This window comes from Anopheles maculipalpis, chromosome 3RL (genome assembly GCF_943734695.1).
Source record: "Anopheles maculipalpis chromosome 3RL, idAnoMacuDA_375_x, whole genome shotgun sequence".
Classification (NCBI taxonomy): Eukaryota; Metazoa; Arthropoda; class Insecta; order Diptera; family Culicidae; genus Anopheles; species Anopheles maculipalpis.
In genome coordinates, this window is record NC_064872.1 from 32,885,924 (window position 1) to 32,908,274 (window position 22,351).

The following is a 22,351-nucleotide window of genomic DNA, read 5'->3' on the forward strand; positions in this document are numbered from 1 at the left end:
AGTAAAATGGGATCAAAGGACGGTTTGTGAACTTTTCAAAAGCAAAGCTTCAACTTCCTTCCAACAGCAATGATTAAATGTGATTTTTTCTTTTTTTTTAAATTCCCATCGCAACGTTTCGATGTCATCTGTACGGTGTGCGGAAGTTCCGCCCGCGGAAATATTACAGATAAGATGGCTAGTGTTCAGTGGTCAGTGGTTGGCAAAGGAATCTTTTCTGGATGCAAAGTATGTCTTTTATTGTTTATCACACCAGCAAAACCGCGAAACTGTCAATAAGTCCCGTTAGTCATAAGATGGGCGTGGTGGCCTAACACGTTCTTAAGCCAAATAAAAGAAGAAAGTAGCTATTTATCTAGCTTAATTTTAACTCTATTCGGGCAATCCTATATCAAGCTTGAATTAGTTCATGTCCTGTTGAGTATAGAACTATGAGTAAATAAATTCAAGTAGGCCAGAAAAAATAGAACTAGGATTACATAAAGTCTAGTAGGCCAGGTTGATGTTCATTCTTCTGTGGAAGATCTAACGGATGTTGATAGGGCGATGAGCGTCGAAAAAAATTCTGAATGCCGACAGTACCAAATCCCTAACATTTACCTAATCCCTAATCCGAACATCGAGGCAAAGGGAGGACTCCCCTTCTTTGTTGTTCGACATCGCTCCCGAGAGTGCCTTGCGAAGTGCGGGCTTCGATATCCGGGGCACGATTTTCACCCGGTCACCGTAGGATGACATTGATCCAGACATCAGCTATCGGTCAGATAGCTGAGACTGTTTTCGAGGCGTACACCCGATTGAAATGCGTGGCCAATATATTTGGATTGAGGATCAATGCGACGAAGTCAAAATACCTGCTTGCCGAGGGCTCTGACCGTGATCAAGACCGATTCGGAAGCACAGCTCTGCTATCTTGCTATGCTATGCAGCGAGCTCGTTGGCTGGATCAATTCATCCAGTCAAACCTATTGGAGATCACATGCAGCTGTGGATGAAAGACAGCAGCACTGCAGACCTGTCTATGTAATCTATTCGTGTTCAGACCCTAACCAAGCCAAGCACAAGAAGACTAAGGGCAAAAAAGGGGCCTTACTAGTGATAGAGGCAAGAGTAACACCGGTCGTCACATCGCAGCAACGAGTAAACTAAGCAAAGGATGCCAGAAAAAGTAGTTAACCTATCATCTCGACCTCGCCAAGGCCAAAGAAGGAGCAGAAAAACTAGAAGAAGTGGAAGAATTTCCTATACGAAAACGTACAGCTCGCTTATTGCAATGCTAGGAGTGCTCAATAATTGTTGGAACCGGAAGCAGCCACAAAAACCCAGCCTAAATTTATCGATAATAACTCGCGTGATCGCGTTGGTTTCAGCTCTCGAATAGCTCTTAACAGGATGATGGGCAGTCGAAAGAGGATTCTGTTCTGGACCATCGAAATGGATGGACCTACTTACCTTGACCTGAGTCTTGTTTATGCCGTGTCGTGTATCATTGTAAAGAACCGAGCCCAATAAATCCTGTGTGTTGTTAAGTTATATACGTCCATGTTTTGTAATGGCCACCAAATCTGCACTTAAAAATAATGATCATTTTTGTATTTTAGAATAAATTTAATAACAAACTTTACGTACGAATTTATAATTCTTGAGTGCCATGAAAGATCTACAGAAATGAAAATAATTGCATGAAAACTTAAATGGTATTTTTTCCAACTTTCATTAACAAAAAATATGGAAAAAAATATCGCACACTTGCTGATACTTAAACATAATGTAATAGTAAATAATGAAAAGGTCTATAATTGAATAATAAATTTGCGATGGTACATTAAAAGCCTTTTATTATTATCTAACACATTTCCGTGCCGAAACCGTTTGCCAACCACTGAATTGAGTTTGATGAACAAAATACCATCGAAGCTGTTCTACGCTGGAGTCTACGGGACAAGCAGACTTTCGCTCCACTTCCGGCATCAGAGCATCGCCTGCAAGCATTGCTAATGTTAATAATTTGCAAAGTTGAAGGAAAAAGCATGAGGAATCGCACAAGTTGCTAACAACCGTTTCTGTGTTTGCATAGTTTCACACTTAATATGTTTCCATACGGACGATGCATTTCGAAGCATGAAATAGACAAGAAAAAATAAAATGAAAAGGCGTGTTTCAGAGTTTAGAGCAGTTGTGTGTTTTTTTTTTATTTAATTCTGAATACTTCCTGTATATGAATAATACTTTTTCTCTCTTTCCTTTGACTACAACACGCATCCACTACGCAACGCATCCTGCCGTTCCCATGCACGATAATGATCATGTGGCACCACTACTACCCGTCGGCTTCACGATCCTGCTCTGCTGACTTCTTCCTGTTGCCCTCCACTTTTCCTTTCCACCGAGATAACATTTTATCTATCTATGCTCACCGTGTGTGTTCATTTTTTTAAACATATTTAGTTTTGTTCGTTCTCCATAGTTATATTTACCTTTTGCAATGGTTTGTTGAACATTATTGGTTGGTTTGTGGGAAGGGAAGGTCGAGGGGGGGGGGGAGTGAAGGTTGGTGGTAGATTGGAGCGGGAGAACATGCATGACATGCCTCCGGTACGACAATGAATCCATCCGGATTCGTGCATTTCATCGGAATCGTATCATTTCGCTGCAGCAAAAACCGCGTCTCCAATGCCTTCTAAAAGTACGTCCGCGTTCGACGCACATGGAAAACTTAAACACCAACACAACGCGCAACTGGAAAATGCAAGTTGGAGTAAAATACTGTTAGTTGTTTTTTCCCTGTTCATCTGTGTTTTATTTCCTTTTCTTTCTCTTTCCATTTTTTTGCATTTGTTTCCTTATGTTGACTGACTTCTGGGATTTGTCAGCCGCTTGAACTATGATACAGTTTTGCAACAACATTCGCTTAGATGTGTGTTCGTGGTGGCCTTCTATCTTTGTGTTTAGTTTTTATATTTAATTTTCTTATATAAAACCATTTTCGCAGCCCTTTTCCGTGTTAGCTTCATCGTACCGATACAAATCGACGTGGTTCAACACTTATTAGGGACATTTCGTTTCACCGATGGTGCGCTACCGAACCGTACAGCATTACCGTGCTTGTCATCGACATCATCATCATCAGCATCATTGCCATCATCGCCATGTGCGGCAGCAGCACCAGCACCAGCGCTGGTCGCTGTGGTTGACTTCCGCTGCGGGACGGCTTACCACCGTCGTCCAGCTGGCTGCGGTTAGCGTGCTGCATCGCTGCCGGCTTCTCACCTGTGACCGAATGAAATACGAAGCGTAAAAGGGAGGAAAAGAATTTATTTAGCAGAAATTACATTAGCTACTTTTGCTGTATTTAACATTGTTACTGTCGCTAAACGATGCAATTTGCATGCTGATGCTGTGGAGCGACCGCACACCCGGGGTCGTGACGAACGGAACCTTGTTAGCGTACTTTTTGTATGTGTATTTTTTTCTGTTTTCTTAGAATTTTAAGATTGAATTTATTGCTTTGCTTGATACGGAGAAAGCATGTACTTTGCAAAAGCTTTTGTGAGAAGAAAAAATGGTTTTAAATTTTGTTTGTAGTGAAGCAAAAGAACAAGCAAATCAAGCAAAACAAACATATTTTTGCTATATTTTGATGCTTTTTGGATGGAAAGCTGCCCACATTCAACGTACCGGATACAAAAGTAAACGATGTTTCACATTTCTTTAGTAAAGTGTTTTCTTCAAAAGATAGATTTGACTTCGATAAGTCTTAAAGCGAGTAATAGTTTTTGAGCCTTCTATCAATTCTTTGGCTGTTTTGGTTTTGTTTTACACTAAGCTCACGTTCCTTATTTTAGTGTTATAATACCGAATACGCAACTTTTCAAGATATGTCCTTTACTCATGCAAAAATGAGACCTTTAAGCCTAGCGGAAAATAAGGGATTATTCAAAATTATAGCTGACAATCTGATACCGCAAGCTCTCAACAAGATCGACAGCAACAAACGCACACCAAACAGAGCGTACGAGCTAAAGCATAATTAATGTTGCGTTAGTATCTTGGTTGATGGTACCCGACCCCAATCTGCAGGATTTAAAATCATCAATTTATATTTTTCACATCTTTTTTTATTCGTCAGCTAAAGTATAGTGTTAGTATAGCGACATTATGCTAGAGACTGTATTACTGGAGCTCAATTACTGTGTACAGTGTACAGTTAAACGTCCCTTAGCACACACCATCGATTTCGACTCGAAGTTCGACTCGAAGCAAGATCAATCACCATGCTAGATGACAAATTGATCTTGCCGCTATGCGCCTGACAATAGGCAATCTGTCTACAAAGGGCTTCGATGTAGGATTCAGGGAAAACCCTGAACAGACAGGTTCAGGACAGAGAGCACAAAATTATTCAAAACCAGGTGATTGCATGTGCGCAATTCTTGGGAATCGAATACAAAGTTCAATTGTGTTGTGTGTTTTTTAGTATTCATTTCATGCTTGTACTATGAAAATGGATAGTCGTTGCAAAGGAAATTCGATCGCACTTCATATTTTGATGTGTGCAAAGGTAAACTAAACGATGGAGAAGAAGGTTGACTGCTTAATAATTCTTGTACTCAACATAAAAAGCCTTTTGCACAGCAATGTTCACCGAATTACAAAAGAAATACTCATAAGACCACTCACATTAATCAATTTGAATTAACGTTTAGCTTCTGAAAAACCCTTATTGAAACGTTGCTTTAGATGCTCAATTCTATGATCGGTATGATTCTATGATGATGGTGCAAAAGTTAGCTTGAATTGCTATATTAATTTTACATGCACTTGCTTAGGAACCGACAAGTGCAACCGGTTGTAGCAGTGGTTGCTAATACTTTTAGCAGCATCCCCGTAGCACCAGTGTCCGTGAGTGTGTTACATTGGCACTCTAGCAGCCTATTCCCGAAAAACTCACCTTGCAGCACGTGTACGGTGATGCTGGCAGGGCGAGCGTTCGACGGTGCGCACGTGTAATTACCGGCGTGCCTTAAGTGGACCTCCTTGATCGTTAGCACGCTCGGTGCCGGCGTCAGGATGTGCGAGTACGGCATCGAATCGCTGTAATTCAACGCGAGCTGATTGTGGTGCGAATGGTGATGGTGCTGATGGTGCAGATGCGGATGGCGACCGATACCGGCGGGCCGATCGAGCGCATCGGACGATACCGTACCGGACGGTTCATCCTGCCGCTCGAGTGATAGATCCGTCCGGTCTAGGTGTTGCTGGTGGTAGGGTGAGGCGGATAGGGCTGCCGCCGCCGCAGCCAGCGACGCTAGCAGCAGCGAGGAAGAGGAGGACGGTGTTAGGAAGGGTTCGGAAGAATCCTGCCCGTGTTGTAGCGAGCGTTGGAGCAGTCGTTCGTCGTCGAGCAGATTGAATCCCTGCTCGTCCTCGGACGACAGTGGCAGATCGTGCTCGTCTTGCAACGGATGGGGCAACAGGTAGGGATGCAGATGCGACGGATGGGCGGCGGTGGCCGGCGGCTGGAACGGTGTGACGGAGAATCCGTTCAGCTGATCAAAGTTTACCATGTTCTGCTCGTGGTACCTGTGCAGGGATACAGTTTGAAGATGGGAAACGGAGAGTAGCGATATAAATGCATTGTCGTGAATTTCATTTCGTCCTGTTTCTATGGCTATGGTTATAGCTGGATGGTTGAGTGGGATGTGAAAGATAATGAGTAAAAGCAGAAAATTGTAGTGGCACCGGTGTTGCTGGTTACATTATAGCATAATTTTAGTTTGGATGAGAGTTTGTCTTTTAAAGCACTGTTAGTATTGTTGGAATTCTTAATTTGTAGCTTAGCTTTTTAGATTAAAATTGTAATATTAAATAGAAACGAATAGATGATCGTAACAAAGCTTACAAAACAATGTGTTTTCGTCCTGAAATTTGTCCTGAAAATTGAATTGAATAAATTTATATCATCATTCACAACAAATCTACAGTACCACCTCCACGTGTCTCCGTTGGAGGGCGCCCTGAAGACATATGTAGCACTAGAGAGTAGATTATTCTCGAATTCTGGTTCTTAAATTCGGTGTTCAATCAACCAAATATTAAATTGTATTTAAAATTGCGCCCTTTGATCGAATTACGCGCAATTGACAGGTATCGATAAAGCGGTCATCAGTAGTTATGGAGTTCGTTTGGACTCCTTTAACTCACACAGTATAGTTCACTGAAGCCAGTTTCCATGGTTCAACCATCATTTACATCCATTTCTTATCTTTATACCTACTCGGTCTCGGTGTCCGATTTGTTTGACACAATAGCATTCCACCGGAATGTTCGATCGATCATGAACCTGGACAACCGAGATAGCGGAGAAACTTGCAACAAACGTTCGGTGCACGGCACCGAATGCATGCCAATTTTACGACCCCAAAAGTGCACTGAATAATGTAACCTCACTAACGACGGATGCGTGTAATCGGGTGGGATTTCCCACTACCCAACTATTACAGAATCGTTCGAGACCGGTAATACCGAGCGGATGCTGCATGGGACAAAACTTTGTCGAAAACGATTGCGAATGACGATGGAAACGGTCCGATGGCGAAGTGACACAATGCACCGGAGCTGTACCGTTGTGGAAAGTAATTATCTTGATCAACGTTCTCGTTCGTGCGATGCCGGGGTTTCCAGTGGTTTGGGGGAAAATGCATCGTGGAGTATCGGAATTACAGCCAAACGTTATGTACGTGGTTTGACGATTAGCGGTTTTTGTGGAGTAATTGTAGTCACTATGCTAGTGGGTATGGATGATGGTACAATGTAGGTAATTTTGGGACAGTACATAAAGATGATACTGTACATCGGAGTAATGAAGAATGGATGCTTATTTCGCGTTAGAATCGATACAATTGTCATTAGAGTGCACACAATCATTATATTCTCGGTAAAAGTTATTTAAATTTACGCGCCTAGCATTTGAACCGTTAATGTGGAAGGATCAATATTTCAAAGAAATTAGGCATGGTTAGGTGGTTAGGTGAAATCGAATGACTTGCTAGACTTCTCCGATACCACGTAATGGGATAGTCAGTCCTCACTACGTGGGAACGGTACGGATGGGATTTTAATCCCGGTTCTCCCGTGCAAAGACCGTACACCATGTCACGTACACCATTAGTCTGCCCACAATCTTAAATCTAGATGAATATTAAGAACAGAGCTGGGCAAAGATGGTTCAAGAAGGAGCTAGGGATTACTGAGAAGATCGTAATATGGAACGGAATACAGGAGGTGTAAGGTGGAAATCAAAGCAAGTGAGATAGGGAATAAAAGGACTACAATGCACGCAGCAGAGTATCATCTTGATGAACTGAGGAACAACTTCTAGGAATGATGAAAGGAGGACGGATACGAAAGGTACGATTGTGAACATTAAAAGGGGTCGAGCACAATAGTGACCGAGCATCAAAACGATCAAATAATAGGGAAGCAATAAAAAGGGCCCAGGAATGGAGGCGACGAGTCTCATTAGTTCCATTAGTCCAAGCAGTTGGCACCTAAACTGATAGTCAGGCAGAGTGTAAGAGTGCACCAAGTACTCTGCGAACAGCAAACCTAGAGAACCTCTGCAGTGACCTAGTGAACCTCTGCACTCGCTCGGTGTGGTTAATATGAACTCGAGCCGAGGGACAATATTAACTACACCATCAGACACCAGATTACAGAGCAATACTTCAGTATAATACTCGAACAGTGAACAGAAGAGTGCTTCCAGACACGAAGCGTTGTAGAAAAAAAGAATACTTTATAAAAAAGTAACCTAACTTCAGACTGTTCAAAATATATTACCTTTATTTATCTATTTATATTTTTTGTTTATGGAATCCTGGCCTCCAGAAACGTTAGCAATAGCTGTACAGCTACGAGCAATAACAACACCGTCAAATGGAAAATAGATCAAAATGCTTTCGAAACCCTCAAATGGACGAAAAACTACGTTTTATTGTGTGTATTTAAACTGATTAACCGCGCATCGGTTTGTAAAACGGAAAGCTGGATTTCCGTGGACTACACCCACACGCAAACGTATCATTATTTAACTCATTACCGTTACCCCTTTTGTCGCACGTCATTGATTTTTGTTAACCTTATTAAAGGCAGGCATCGTTAAGCGAAAGAGGATTTGTCTTGATTGTAATTTTTGCAAGCGCTATAATTTAACGCCCACAGGTAGCATGAATATCACTATCCTTGTTTGGTGTAGGGCAACACAGGGGATTAAGTAAATGATCCGTATTCCCGGGGACAGTTTCACCGGAAACTGCGAAATGAAATGAATGAAAAAAAAAAGGAAAGCAAACAACAACTGTCCCTCGGTCTGTACTATCAATCGAACCGGAAGGCGTTTGGGCGTCACGTTACTCAAAAATCATGGCATGATATTTTTCGGAAAACACCCGAACACTGCCATATCATGAATCCCTCATTAATACCTGTCGCATATTTATTTCGCGCCCGGAATCGGATGATCGGATCGGTGCTTTATGAGGTTGCGCGTTTGCATTCCGAGCTGTACCGGACGCGTGTACTGTGTGATAAGGTGCAGCAGGCAAGCATAAAATGGGCTTAAAAAAGCTATTTGTCAGTGGTGTGGGTGGTTCGCTGTACTTCGCAAACACCTGCCGCGAGTATTGTGACCGGTCGGCTGGTGGTTCTGTGCGACAGAGAGGAGCGTAACAGCAAATCCTTTGATACTTGCACAGTGGCAGTAATAAAAGTTGGGAAAAAAGCGCAAGCGTTATTGACTGCACACACACACCCACACACAGTCCACAACACACGTGAGGTGGCCATTTCGACGGCACTAATGGCAACATAATATCCCCCGGAGGAGTAAGATTATGATTCTCAGAATGTAAAATACGTATCTGTTTGTTATGTGGTTCTGATGCAAGGGACAATGAAAAAAGGGAAATAAAAACGGGGTAAAACCACACCATATTGAAAAATGGGTCTTGTTAAACAATGTATCGGTTGGATCTGACGTTATCTGCTTGTAATGATAACCGTTTCGCTATTAATTTACCACGTTAGCGTCCATCATGTGCTTACAGAATAAAAAAGAAGCTTGAGATTCAGAGATTCAAGTAGACTCATGGCCAAAAACATGGCTCAAGTTGACCTCAAAAAGCAATATCCGAAGCTTTTCAACTTCCAGTTACAATATTATAACCACAAACTCTGATCTCGGGGAAATGTAACAAAACAAAACGTAAGGGAAAATCATACACAGTTTGAAATAAAGTTAAAAATTCATAAAAGAAGAAGGATCACTAGGAGGCAAGTTAATGAGAGTAATAAATTGCTGATGAAGGTAGGACAGGCTCGCCACATCCTTCTCGTGGCAAATAAGCTTAATTTAGTGTTTCAAATAGCATTGCAGTGCAAATTATTCATTACTCACCAGAACACGAACGTCGGATTCTCGGTAGCGCGCTGTAATTTGCACTCTAGCCGCAAGGTAGATCCCTCATCAATGTGTAGATCGGGTGCTCCGACTATTTCAGCTACTGCCTCTAAAAAGCGAAAAAAAATAACATCCAAGCAAAACAAGGTTAAAAAAATTGTTTGTAAGAAAAAAGAAAATAAGTCGGCTTTAAGAACCGTAGCGAGGGTATGGAAAACATGTTGCTAGTTTGCGTTTGAGCCGGACGGACGGTTTCACCCGGAAGCCAGTTTGAAGTAGCTTAATCCTCCCGTACAATTTATCCCTTTATTTTGTAGCTTCTTTCAGGTGGAGATGTATTTTCCCCCCATGCGTGCCGGTTTGTTTGAATGATTGCATGATACACTACAGCCGAAGTACCAACAGTAAGTGAGTCGACTCGTGTAACACGTGCTTACGGTGGAGGTACCGTTACGAGCATCAACAGGGAGGCCTGTTAATCGTTAAAATGTTTCAGCTGTTTTGCTTTCCGGTTGCGGAATTGTTTCAAGTTAGTACATCCCATGGTTGGAAAGGCAAAGGGATTTACTCCGTGCACATCTTTACACATTACTGTGCTTGCTTTTGGGTGTTGAAGACGACGTTATGAAGAGTGTGTTTTGGTGTAGTGCTTTCAGGTGAATTAAATTTAATTCATGTAGCAGTAGAGACAGAGCCGAACGAGTTGTTGGAAACGATAAAAATGCCTATCGATCATGCAGGGGTTTTCTTGGAATAAGGAAACACGAAAAAACAATAACACTTAAAGATCTAAATTACAGCAAACAAGGGTTATATTTACGAATCAAATAACGCTTCCTTATATTTAGTCCTTATGTTAAAGTTTTGTTAAGCTGAAAGTCTTTAAATCGTATGATTTAGGCAATCACTTGGATGACAACGGCACCATGTGCTTAAAAATATAATAAAAGCTCAATCTAAGTAAAAAGACTAATCGAAACACAACGCTGGAAATCAAATGGAAGGCCGGGGCCACACACAAGACATGAAACAGACCGAAACAAAACGTTAAATTTGACAGTAAATACCGCCTTTCTATGGTTGCGGAGCAAAAATAAAAAAAAATCGATTATTTGGGATATTTTTACCAAATTACTGTACTTTATGGTCAAAGTAATTGTTAAAATACGAGACGCGGCTTCTTTTGCTTTTTCTGTCCGCTGTTCAAAAATTTAGTCCGCTGTTCGCGCGCGCTTATAAACGTTTTTCCGATCTTTGTCCGCTCGTGGTTGGTTTTCAACTAATCGATCGCTCCATAACTGATCCTAGGGCATGTTCGTCCTGCCCTTTTCTGACCCTTCTTTTACCTCCTTTTCTTCTTGGCGCCTCCTAACTGACAGGGCGTTGGGATCTTTATAAAGTTTCCAACAGTAGTATTTTGGAAGATCTTATTGTTTCGGTCAAACCCTCAAGAACAGCGAAACAAAGCGAAACAGTCAAACAAGCGTTACGAAGTGTTACATTTTGATGATTCGTTTCGGCCTGTTTCGGTTGTGTGTGGCCCTCGCTAAAAAAATACTAACAAAAATCACCATATGCTCAGTAAACGTGTCACGCGGTTAGTGTGAAACAGGTATTTTTATGTCAAACTTCTTCTGCCTCTTGGCCTAGAAACATTCTACAAGATCACGCCTACAGTCGAATGACTAACGAGGATAATTGATACCTCGTAGTTGAAAAGTTGGAGTTGGAACCCCGGTTCTGCCGTTTGAAGACCCGCGTCGGTTTTTTCTCTGCCACCTAGCCACCCGAAAATTGTAGAAAAATAGCATTTTTATGCAAAAAACAGCTCACGAACGGATTTCGAAAGTACAGAACAAGAAAAATACAGGCAAGAAGCATTTCATAAAAAAACGCCAGTAATATCCCAAACAGCAAACAATGCTCGAGACTTCTTTTCCAAACTACAAAGCAGAATTTTGATGGAAGTACTAACAAACGGCTCTGCTTCAAATACCTGTTCCATAATACCAACAACTGCAAACAAATCAAATTCTGTGTGGACAGCATACATGTTTGATACGCTATCGCAAGCAATCAGCATCATCACAGCAATAACTTCTTCCGTAGGAAAAAAAAATCCCCGGCCGGTGAAAAATCAATCGGAAATGTCATCTTAAGACTCCAGAGGCTGGTGAGGTGCGGGTATTTGAAAGGGCAACAATGGCAAACATTGATACAGCTTACAAAATGAAATCCATTCCCATTGCCTCGGTAGCTCTTACGCTTGGGGAAATTGTATCGTTTTCAAATCGTCTTCCATCGCTAAAGAAGCTTGTGCGGTAAAAGGTTCAATTACGCTCGAAGAGCAAGATGGGTGTGAGGAAGTTGTACAAAAAAAAGATGAAGAAAAAAAACACACACACACACACACACACACACACACACACACACATCATCCTTAATACGTCGTGCACACATTATGTGTGCTTTAGCTTGTTACCCGCTTGTTCCATTGGCAGAAAGGTTAAATTTGGTTGCAGATTGTAAATAATTTAATTAAAATATACGCTTGACGTGAGCGCTTGGTAAGCTTCTCCGAACGATGACTACGATGACGGGCTGACTGCCCCGTTGCGGTAGAAGGTGGTCCGGGAAAGTGCCGGCTGTACTCAGGGTCAGGGTGGAGCTTTTTCTTATTTCTGACACACGTACACGTTCTTAGATGCATACACGTGTACACACATCCTCGGTAGGAACGGCAGGATTCGATGCGATTTCATCAAGCTTTAATGAAAACTCAATTTCCCAGAACACCTACTCGCGTGTGTATGGAGCAAGTTACGTTAAATACTTGAAAAATGCTTCACCGGGTTCTCGTGTGAGCCAATCCAAGGCTGACAACGGAACGTCACGTGTGAGGATATTTCGCTGAATACACACACACACACAAACGCACACATAACGAATACATGGGAAGTTGCTTTTTGTGTAAGCTCGCTGCTGGCACCAATTGCCATAAGCGAGATCGGTTTAAATTCTTCCCACAGGTTTGGACTATAGCGCCAGCAATTTGTAAACGTAATATATTCTAACCAGAACGCACTCTTAGGAACCGGAAGGGGTATATGTGGCTGTGTAAGTATCGGGCCCATAACGGAACCGGCTGCTTGGCATGACAAATCGGAGGATACTGGGTAGGCAGCTAAAATGCGAAACGCTTGAAAGGAGCTGAAGTCATCATGTACATTGCAGTCCATGAACCGTGGTACAGGGAATTTGTTGTAAGTTTTTCGTTTTCCATGAAATATTCTATGCTTCCTAATCCTGATGATGGAAGGAATACGTGATTGAAAATTGATGGACGTGAATAGGAATTTTTCGAAGCTTTTACAGTTTTTACAGAATATTACATATTTTACATGTTATTCAAACTTACCCAATGGCATTTTTGCACCCATAGCTAGAGCAAAAATTTAATGTAAATCATCAAATTCATAATAAATTTAAAAAAATCTTTCAAAAATATTTGTTCTGCCAATAGGTTTTTTTTTTAATTTAAACAGTTCAAATTAAATAGAAAAATTATTCAAAAAAATAGTGGCTTGGCAACTGTGTAGAGCTATGATGATTCAATTAGGGTTGAAATTGAAGATCAATGTGATGCAAACATACAGATGAAGATTGCCCAAGGCTCTTATCTTGATAATGCTCGACTTAGAAGTAGAATTATTGGTTAACACTGGCAATCTCGAGGTTTTGATACGATCGTAACTACAGATACTAATATAAGTAGCAAGCTGTTGCGGTTTAGATTACTCCAACAAACAACGATATGGTACAATATACACTGATGCGTTTGGTAGTCCTTGAAAGCGCAGGAGTTCCGGATTGCGCAGGAAGAGGACACCTGTGAACAGGACCTAGGTGGATGATAGTTCATGTCCTACAAAGAAAGTACTCGGGAAAGAAACGGTCAGCATCAATCGTGGAGGAGCACAACAAGTTCATTGACTGAATCAATATGGAGACGATCATGTACAAGATCGTATGGAGTTCTTGGTAGAGCAACTGCTTTCAGTGCCCAAGTTTCCCGGACACATATGAAGGTTTTTGTGAGTATGTGTGGAGGTCTTCTTCTTCTTGGCGTAACGACCTCTAAGGTCATGCCGGCCATCGAAATGGGTTTCTAGACTGCCGATACCACGAAGTTGGTTAGTCAGACCTCACTACGGAGGAACGGTCCGGATGGGATTTGAACCCCGGTCCTGCCGTTTGAAGACCGGCGCCGCTGTCGCCTACACCACCGGGCCGACCCCGGTGTGGAGGTCATTATATGGATTTTGTTGAAATTATTTCGCCAGCGAATGTCTATGAGAAAGTTTGTGTATTAGAATTTCCAATGTCTTGGAGAACCATTACCGGCTTCCTTAACGCTATTTTCCTCCCACCTGACAGTTCTACTGCGTACGGAAAGACGATTCGAATGGTATCATATGACAAGTAAAACGGGTTGTTTAAATTCCCTACAAATAAATAAACAAACTATCTATTAGACCATCCAATTTTGTTCAGTAAATTTGCAAATATTGTTCATGAGATCTTGGAAAAACCTTCAAGATTAGAATATTATCAAGAATCCACATTTAGCAGTCAAAATGTGTGGTTTTAGGTCCTCTAGCAGTTTATGACACGATTTTCCTCATTGCCTTAGAGCTTCCAGTTGATTTTTCAACGATGCTCTGTATTTGACACATACTCTCACTTGAATAAAATAAAAAGATTTCAAGCCATATCATCCTCAATCCGCTTTTTATCCCCAAACAAACATTCTTCGCTTCTTTATGGTCAAATACATACACCAATGCCATATCCTTTCATTCTGTTTGCCCATTATCACATGCGTACACCTCATTTAAACGTCACATTCTGCCGAAAGCACAGTGATCAGCATTTTTCACGATTTGCTGTGCGTGTTTCCCTATACGTGTATGTGTTTGTGTGCCTGTGTTGATTCACACGACCTGCACAAGGCGAGAGAAGAAAACCCTTTACTCGAACAGGCATAAAGTGTCAACTGGAATTTGTTTTCCTACCTTGTGCCGTACTATAGCCGACCGGTTTGTCCTTCTGTTTTTCGTATGCTTAATATTGAAGCTTTTCTCCTCAGTTCAAGAAGCGACTGGCTGGGCTGTGGCTTGGTTTTGCCTTTTACCTCCCCCCTCCTCCTCCTTTCCATCCGCAATCTAATTTGCTGAATCCAAACAGGCAACCATTCCGAAGGCTTGATAAAGGATTGCGAAAAATCCTCAGTATAGATTTGGAACAAGAAACAAACGAAAAAAAAAATTCCAACACATGCAAAACGAAGTACGGTCATGATGGTATGGAAGGTAGGACAAAAAAGTTTAAAATAAAATGCATGCTCTGTAGAGGACAACACAGTAAAGGATATAGTGGATGGATAAGGACCACCTATAAATGAACCTACAAAAATACAAACAGCTTTGAAACATAAAAATCCAGTTCGATCGAGTGTACCGTGCACCTGAGAAGGGTTTAGCCAAGGTAGCGGAAGGAATGAACGGTAAGCAGGATGAGCTTTGGCAGTGAGCGGTAGCGATTATTTTCTTCCCTCTGAAATATCCCATTCTCTAGCGAAGCTTCCCGGTGTGGTTCGTGTTTTGTTTTTCTTAGCAGTGCAATCATCTATTTGCCGCTTCTCTAGACAGTGTGCTACACGCCCGTCCGTGTATCGGGATTTGTGTCATCGAAGGAATTTTTCATGAGAGGTTTATCTTTGCGCTACCCCGTAACCATGCGCTCACGGTGAACTGTATTGCACTCGCCTTTCCCATTTACTAGGCCATATTTCCTTATACTACCGATAACCGGTAAGGAAAAAAAAACAACGGCCCAACCAAGTGGCCTGCCGGAGTACTTTTATTGGAAAATCATTCCGAACCGTTTTTTGTTGTTCCCTTTTTTCGCTTCTCCGTTTGCCGAATGGGGAACGCGCGACGTACATCTTAAGCGTGTCGTTTTAGTGCTATAGAAACGGCGATGTTTCAGGAACCCCCCCCCCCCCACCCCTAGCGAAAGCTTTCGGTGTGATGGTGGAAGATACACACACGTGCCCGTGCTTACCTACGACTTTAAGCTCGACAAACACCGATTGAACGGGATGAACGGACAGCTGGCACTCGTACAGTCCCTCGTCCTCGGTCCGCACGGACTTGATCCGCAGCGCCCAGTGGCCCAAGTGGCGCAAATGCTCGACCAGAAACCGTTCGTCGCTGCTGTACGTGGAGAGGCCGACCGTTAGTAGCTGGAAGTCTTGCCGCCGTATCCACGATACCTGTGCCGGAGAGAAGAAAAGCGGAAAGCGACAATGTGATGAGAACAGTGAGGGAAACGCACACACAAACAACGTTTTGTTAGATTGGCTTCGAGAGTGAGCCGAGTTGAGGCCGTGGGTACGGTGCGAGAAGAAATTCATTTTCCACCTGGCGCTGTTTTATTTTCATTCGCTTGTATATTGTCCCTGGCCGATTGTGCCTGGTTGTTTGCTAAATGGTTGATTTTTTTTTTTTGTGTTTGCCTATTTGGCTGTGTGTAGAGAAAATGGCTATACGGCTAAGCAGTTCAGTCAAATAGAGCAGAATCAATTCTAAGAAGATAATCGTGGAATCTTATTGTTTGGCTGTGCTGGAGGGATTAAAATAAGTGAGCGATGCGAATGTTTGAAAAATAAATGAGGAATCTGAACAAATAATTCTAAAGCAATCGTTTGTTAACAATATATTGATTATATAATTTTTTGTTTGACAATATGGCATTGTTCCGACGTATTTAATAAAAAAATAAATCATTTTTCGTTTAAGTAAAGGGTTATTTCAACAACTTCAGATTTCAAAGATAATTAAATTCCATGAATATATGTTTCATTTTGGTGAAATGATATATTTAAAGTTCTGTTAAAACGTGCAGTTTAAAAAACTCTGCAGTGTTTCTAGCGTCAGTTACAAAATCATTAAATGAACGTTGCAATAACCATAGATTCTTATGTTTGGATACAATGAATTAGTTTATTAAAACTAAAAATTAGTAGTTACTTTAATTATCGCAAATCAATGTTGAAGATAAAATTATTTAACAATTGCACAACAAATAAAACAGACTAAAATGAAAACATGTGTACAAGACATAATCACAGTTTAAATATGCGAAATCCAAGAAAAGGAACTAAAAAAGCAAAGGAAAATCTAAATTATTAAAAAAAAAAACAACCAAAACCCTATAAACGAAAAACAAACACTGCAGAAACAAAATTATACTTTTATAAGCGAATGAATATTTCAATCAAATTCCTTGCTCTAATATTTTTCATATCTTCCTAGCGTTTTCCAACACACTGGTCGGTCAAAAAGCACACCGGAGAAAGGATTACATTTGCTTCCTTAGTTTTCCTTCGATGCTTTTGCAAAACTTCTGTAATGAACCATTTACCCTTAGATATTGCTTTTCCGCGTTCGCCGGCCCGTATCTTGAAAGGAAAACACACACACACAAAATCAAGGGGGTTCCTCATGTTAACTCACCAGGGCAGAAGATTGGCTGATGACGGTACACGGTAGCAGTGCCGTACCGCCTCGTTGTGCTGTGACTTTTGTGTTGTTTTGGGTGGCAAAATACATCGCGGCGGGAAATTGCGACACCGAAGGCGCTACCGATGAGACCGGATGTTGGTGCTGCTGGTGTTGATCATGTTGGTGAGGATGATGATGCTGGTGGTGATGGTGGTGCTGCGGATGACTACGATGATTGCCACTGTCGCTCTCAGTATCTTGCACCGTTTGCTGCTGCGAAGAGGTGAAATCTGTAAAGGTGGAAAATTGATGCAAAAAAGAAAGAAAGAAAGAAAAACATTATAGGTGAGGGAGTGTATCAGTGTACGGCCAAACATTTGATACAGGACTTTTGATGGTTTGATGTTGGCAACAGTAGCCAACAGCATACACTAAGAGGCGAACCGCAACAACCATTTTTGGTTGCAAGGTGGTTGAATGAGTGTGAGCGGGTGGTGAAGCAAGCATAAAATTAATGTACTACATTTCCGAGTCCGCGTACGACCATGGCCGCGCGAGTAGAATGCGTACCGAGCCGGAAAAATAAACCGTCCGCACAACGTGCCTCCATAGGGGAGCACAGGAACAAAATAGGCATGGAAGGAACAGGCGTGTGGTGGTGAGTTGAAACGGGCTACGGGCATCTACTTTCATCCTGCGCTCCGTTTCGATGATTGATTGCATTCGGAGGTCGGTATTAATTTATTTCGTGTATTTATCGTCCTGCCCTGTACACTCCGGCTTTTTTTTTATCTTCGCTTTTTGATGCTTTTCGGTTGTTATTGTTGTTGTTATCTCCACCCACAATGACCTGCCTGCGGGAGGAGGATGAAGCGTTTGCTTGATCGTCTTTGTTGATGTTTACTTACGCGCATCCGGAATGCGGAAACTGGGAAGGCCGGGTTGTGTCGTATTGTTATCACTAAGCCTTCCCTTTCACAATGGGGCAAAGCTGGGTGTGATGGGTGAAGAAAAAACGCTGAAACCACCAACCTACCCTACCCACAATGGCCGTACAAAATGTGGTACGACTTTATGATATTTCACACCGAATTCCAACCACCAGGCGCCTCCACCTTACTGGCTGGTTCTCGCGCGGTCGAAGCGAACTCCATCAAGGCTTAGCGAAGTATTGCTCTTTCTGTCGTTGGCAATCGTCAGCAATCTCAGCCAGCACGCTTTTCTGCTTACCACTTCTTACGATTGGCAACTCTTGGGGCGGTCAGTTCCGTCCGCCCTCTCGCAACAATAGCAATAGCAACACACCCTAATGTACCGCGACAGTAAACGAACCAACAAATGGACGAATCTTGTATTTTTCCTGCGTGGTTAGAAGATTGTCGGGGTGAACACGGTGGTTTTGAAGGGTGCTGTTTCTTGGTGGCTTTTGACGAATTTTGTCCTGATATTTAGCAACGACGGATGAAGTGGGAAACAACACCAACTATAAAAAATGGAGCTGGCAGCTTTGTCAAACTCCAAAGCTTGACAAGTGTGGAACCGAGATTTTTCAACCAAAAACATCACAGTTAGGCGATGGAACTAAGATGGGAGACAGAGAAGAAAAAGAAAGGTTTTTCCTTCCTTCCTCCTTTCTGATGGATGTTGTTGTTTTGTGGACGGTTTTTATCGTGCTTCATATTATGCTGACTGTGATGGTTTTGAGGGATAAGAAAAAAAGAAAAAAAAACCGTAAAAGTATTTTTCTCCAAATATAGAGCGTGGAGTTTTTACCACCATCGGGGCAAATTGTCAACAGCTCAACCAGCAAGAGGAGTAGCTGTGGCTTTTGAGACGGCAGTTTTTTTTTTCGTTTCTCTTTTTTCATAGCAAAAGTAACCTTCTGTCATCGCTGCCAGTCACTTTGGATGAGCAAAAGGGGGTAAATACACGATTGTTAAATTTTGTACGCACTAGAAATTCAAGCGAGCTAATGGATCATACAAATCACTTGGAGGACACCGTCTGCATTCGTGTTTGTACTTAAGGCTATTGAAATTTTGATGTGGAATGAAAAAAAAGGGAACTAAAATTTCTGACGGTTTCCCTTAGCTGGAGGATTAATTTTTGCCAAACATCCATTCAAGAAACGGAATGTATTGAATCACGCAAGGACAACCGGAGTTAGCTGAATCGATCCATTATTTTAATTGAATTGCATTTTCGGGCAACCGTTTTACGCTGAAAAGCTGAGCTAATAGTGGCGAGATGAATTTTAATGGATATCACTTGTTAACCTAATTTGATTGTTTGTTCATGGTTTGAATAGTTGAGGAAAATGATTTCCGTTACGCTTTGGGGATTTTTTGGAGAGCAAACGTTTCAACGTATTTAAAGGTGTTGTTTCAAGTGATGTTATGAAGGGAATTTCACACAAAATCGTAATTTATAGACGATAAAGCGCACACGAAATGAGCTATATTTTTCACTTCCTTCATCAGTTACACATTTTAGACATTCATGTATTTGTAGTGCTACACAATATTCATCTAAATCATCAATTACACCGTAATGTATTGTAATCATATTTGTGCTTGCAATGGTCCACAAAATCAAACAACAAACTGGATTGATTTGAATGCAGCGGTGCTATTGTGATGAAAATAAAAGTTACATTGGGTTGAAAATGTTTACGCTTCGGCCATTTAGCTGTAATGGACAACAACGCTTGTAAGCGTTCTCCACTGAATTGAGTTTGGCTATCAGTTGTTTTGATTTCAGATATGCAAAACTGCACGTCAAGATTAAATTTCTGTTCGAAATGGTCCGATTTTTCGTATTGTTTACATGTGTTCGTTGTATTTTGCCCACAGCGATGTTTTAGTTGCTGGATTCCATGTGGTAAAAAATCCTTTCATCTACATTTAACAGCTAAAAAGCATAGTTTTTACATTCAAAAATTTTTAAATAGAAATTTTAAAATAAATGTTGAATGTTCAATCTAATTGAGCTAATTGAAGCTCGAGCCTCGTGTGTCCGAAAGCAAATATTCGTTTGAAGATATATTTTACCCACAAAGGCAAAGAAAAAAAAATGCACTATTCATTCAACTCACGCAAACAATTTTCCTTTCTATATTCAGTCACAAATCATTTCTAACAATCTGCACCAGCAAGCAACAATCATGTATCAATTCTTTCCCGCATTATCCTCCATTGCGCGGGTCAAAGAATGTTTCTGAGACATGCTTTGACAGATTTGTTTCTGGCACGCTTTCAGGCACGACACTTTGCGACGACCGGATAATGATGTGAAGCGCAAGCTTTTGGTTTTGTGGGCAAAGGCAAAAATGTTAATATACTTGTGAGTTTCCAAGAATGCAGCTCCGTTAGCGTCTCCTATCTCGCGCATCCGTCGGATCAATCCATCGACAAGATATTTTAATGGTGGAATCAGAAAGGGAAAAAATAGCACAAAAACACGTGCCCAAACATCAGAGGAAGAAGAAAACAAGATAAAAAACAGCTCTTCAAAACTTCACAGGAATTTCTGATACTCACCCGTATGTGGTGCGCCCATGACGATGGTAAAGATGAATATCACAGCTAGAAGATGCCTTTGATTACAGCAACAGAAGAGATAGCTCAGTTCGGTACCGGTGTAAACCCAAGCCATGGCACGTGCGTTTCGTTCCTTTGGTTAAACAGTTCCGGGTAGTAGACGTGGTAGATTGGCAGACGACATCGATTGAAGTAATAAAGCTCGATGAATAATCGGTTTTTTATTTTGTGTTTTTTTTTTGTTTGTTGTTTGTCTCTTTCACTTGTCTTCCTTAAGCTAATGTAGCTTTTTTTAAGCGAACTTACACACACACACACACACACACACACACACACAGTCACGAACGGGCTTGACACACCTTTTTATTATCCATTCTATTTGTAGAACGATTTTGCTTAATTACGCACCTTCCGTAACAGGGACCGAGGCCTTTACGAGGCCAACTTGTTGCAGTTGCATTCGTGCCACATTCACACATCACGTGCCCAACGTTTGCACTCATGGAAACCATTCATCCTTACAAGAACCGCGTGCAAATTGTACACCGTGCATTGCTTTTGTATGCCTCGTAAGTGTAGGAAGTGCCCGCTGGGTACCGGTAAAGGGCACGGTAAAGATTTTATACCCGTGGGAAAATTTACATCCAAACACTTTACACAACTACGATCCCCAACCGTATCACTGGGCATGCACTGTGTTAGCTATGCAAATCGTTTCCTTCGTTTCAACACGCGACAACACACTCACTCATTTGTGCTTTGCTTAGTGCAAAGTTCGTACGATTGCATGGTAATTGTGTATGGCTGGGCTAAGCAGCACCATGCATCGCTAAGCAGCAGCCGTTCGCTTGGGGAAAGGCTTTTTTCTTTTCCCGTTTTTTTTATTCCTGTCGTACAGTCCGATTTCAATTAACTTTTAACACTTTTCCGAGCTGTCAGAACACATCCGCAGTACGGCACTAGCGACACACGCACTTCTACCGCCGGCCGGTACGGTCCCTTGCCAGGTGGTTTGCACCATGAACAGGACCGACTTTTCGTGCATGCTTCTTTTCATAGTGATCATCGTCGAGGTGTTTTTGTCACTTCTGCTGTTCGTTGCCGTGGAGTGTACCGTACCGTCACCGAGTGCGCGCTAAACGTCACTAATGATCCTGTCAACTGTAGATGGATCTGAATGTTGCACCTTGCACCTTGTGTTTTTATACGCTTGTTCTGTGCTTTTTTTCCTATCTTCCACGTTTTTCACTGTTGCGATTTGTGTGTGTCTCTTTCTTTGCCACCAATACCTTAAACGGTTGCTACGGAACGATGCTGATGATGATGGCCAGGATCTTGGCCTATTTCTACGGTTCGGTTGTGCTCAAGCGTACGCTGGAATGAGAAAGACCGACACGAGAGGAAATGAGATTGTTGTGCTCGGGCAGGAAAGGTTAGAAATCATTTGCAGTATCAGGTGAAGTTGACACTCTTCGGTTGAGCAAGACGAGCGAGAAAAAATGGCTTTGGAAAGAAAAGAAAGTAATGTTGTCGTTTATGATGTTGAAAAGCGGGTATTTGAATTGCACCGTTCTGATTTCGTGTTACGTACGTTTGTTTTCTAGCAAATTCGTCACGATGGAGACGCCCGGTACTTTTTAACACAAGACCGGTCAACACAAGAGAGAAAAATTATCACAAAAAAAAACAGTTATTGAGTGGTTTTTTGGCGAGTGATTCCTTCCTCATTTGTAATATAATTTTTGTTATTTTCAACAAAAGGGAGAAAGCATTCAGAAGCAGCA

At 41.7% G+C, this 22,351-nt stretch overlaps 3 protein-coding genes across 3 annotated transcripts in view; 2 read left to right on the forward strand and 1 right to left on the reverse strand.

Annotated features, from left to right (window-relative positions):
* LOC126564129 (protein MCM10 homolog) overlaps nucleotides 1-22,351 on the forward strand; it is a 297,632-nt gene that overhangs the window by 156,969 nt on the left and 118,312 nt on the right. The gene's annotated exons all lie outside the window — the stretch shown is intronic.
* The window catches only part of LOC126565482 (cytochrome c oxidase subunit 4 isoform 1, mitochondrial-like), a 174,031-nt gene that overhangs the window by 48,176 nt on the left and 103,504 nt on the right, over nucleotides 1-22,351 (forward strand). The window lies entirely within an intron of this gene.
* LOC126564514 (uncharacterized) lies at nucleotides 3,015-20,727 on the reverse strand. Its single transcript, XM_050221580.1, has 6 exons — nucleotides 20,568-20,727; nucleotides 17,041-17,318; nucleotides 15,587-15,797; nucleotides 9,458-9,569; nucleotides 4,952-5,583; nucleotides 3,015-3,270 (listed from the first exon to the last, which is right to left on the reverse strand). Exons 1-6 carry the CDS (start codon nucleotides 20,680-20,682, stop codon nucleotides 3,065-3,067), a joined length of 1,554 nt encoding a protein of 517 aa, XP_050077537.1. The 5' UTR covers nucleotides 20,683-20,727; the 3' UTR covers nucleotides 3,015-3,064.

Excerpts from the sequence above, each read along its gene's own strand:
- LOC126564514 (XM_050221580.1), bottom strand. The coding sequence starts at position 20,682 with ATGGCTTGGGTTTACACCGGTACCGAACTGAGCTATCTCTTCTGTTGC. Across the intron at positions 15,798-17,040 it reads TCAGCCAATCTTCTGCCCTG|GTATCGTGGATACGGCGGCA; the intron begins GTGAGTTAACAT and ends TCTCCGGCACAG. Across the intron at positions 9,570-15,586 it reads TGTCGAGCTTAAAGTCGTAG|AGGCAGTAGCTGAAATAGTC; the intron begins GTAAGCACGGGC and ends TTCGCTTTTTAG.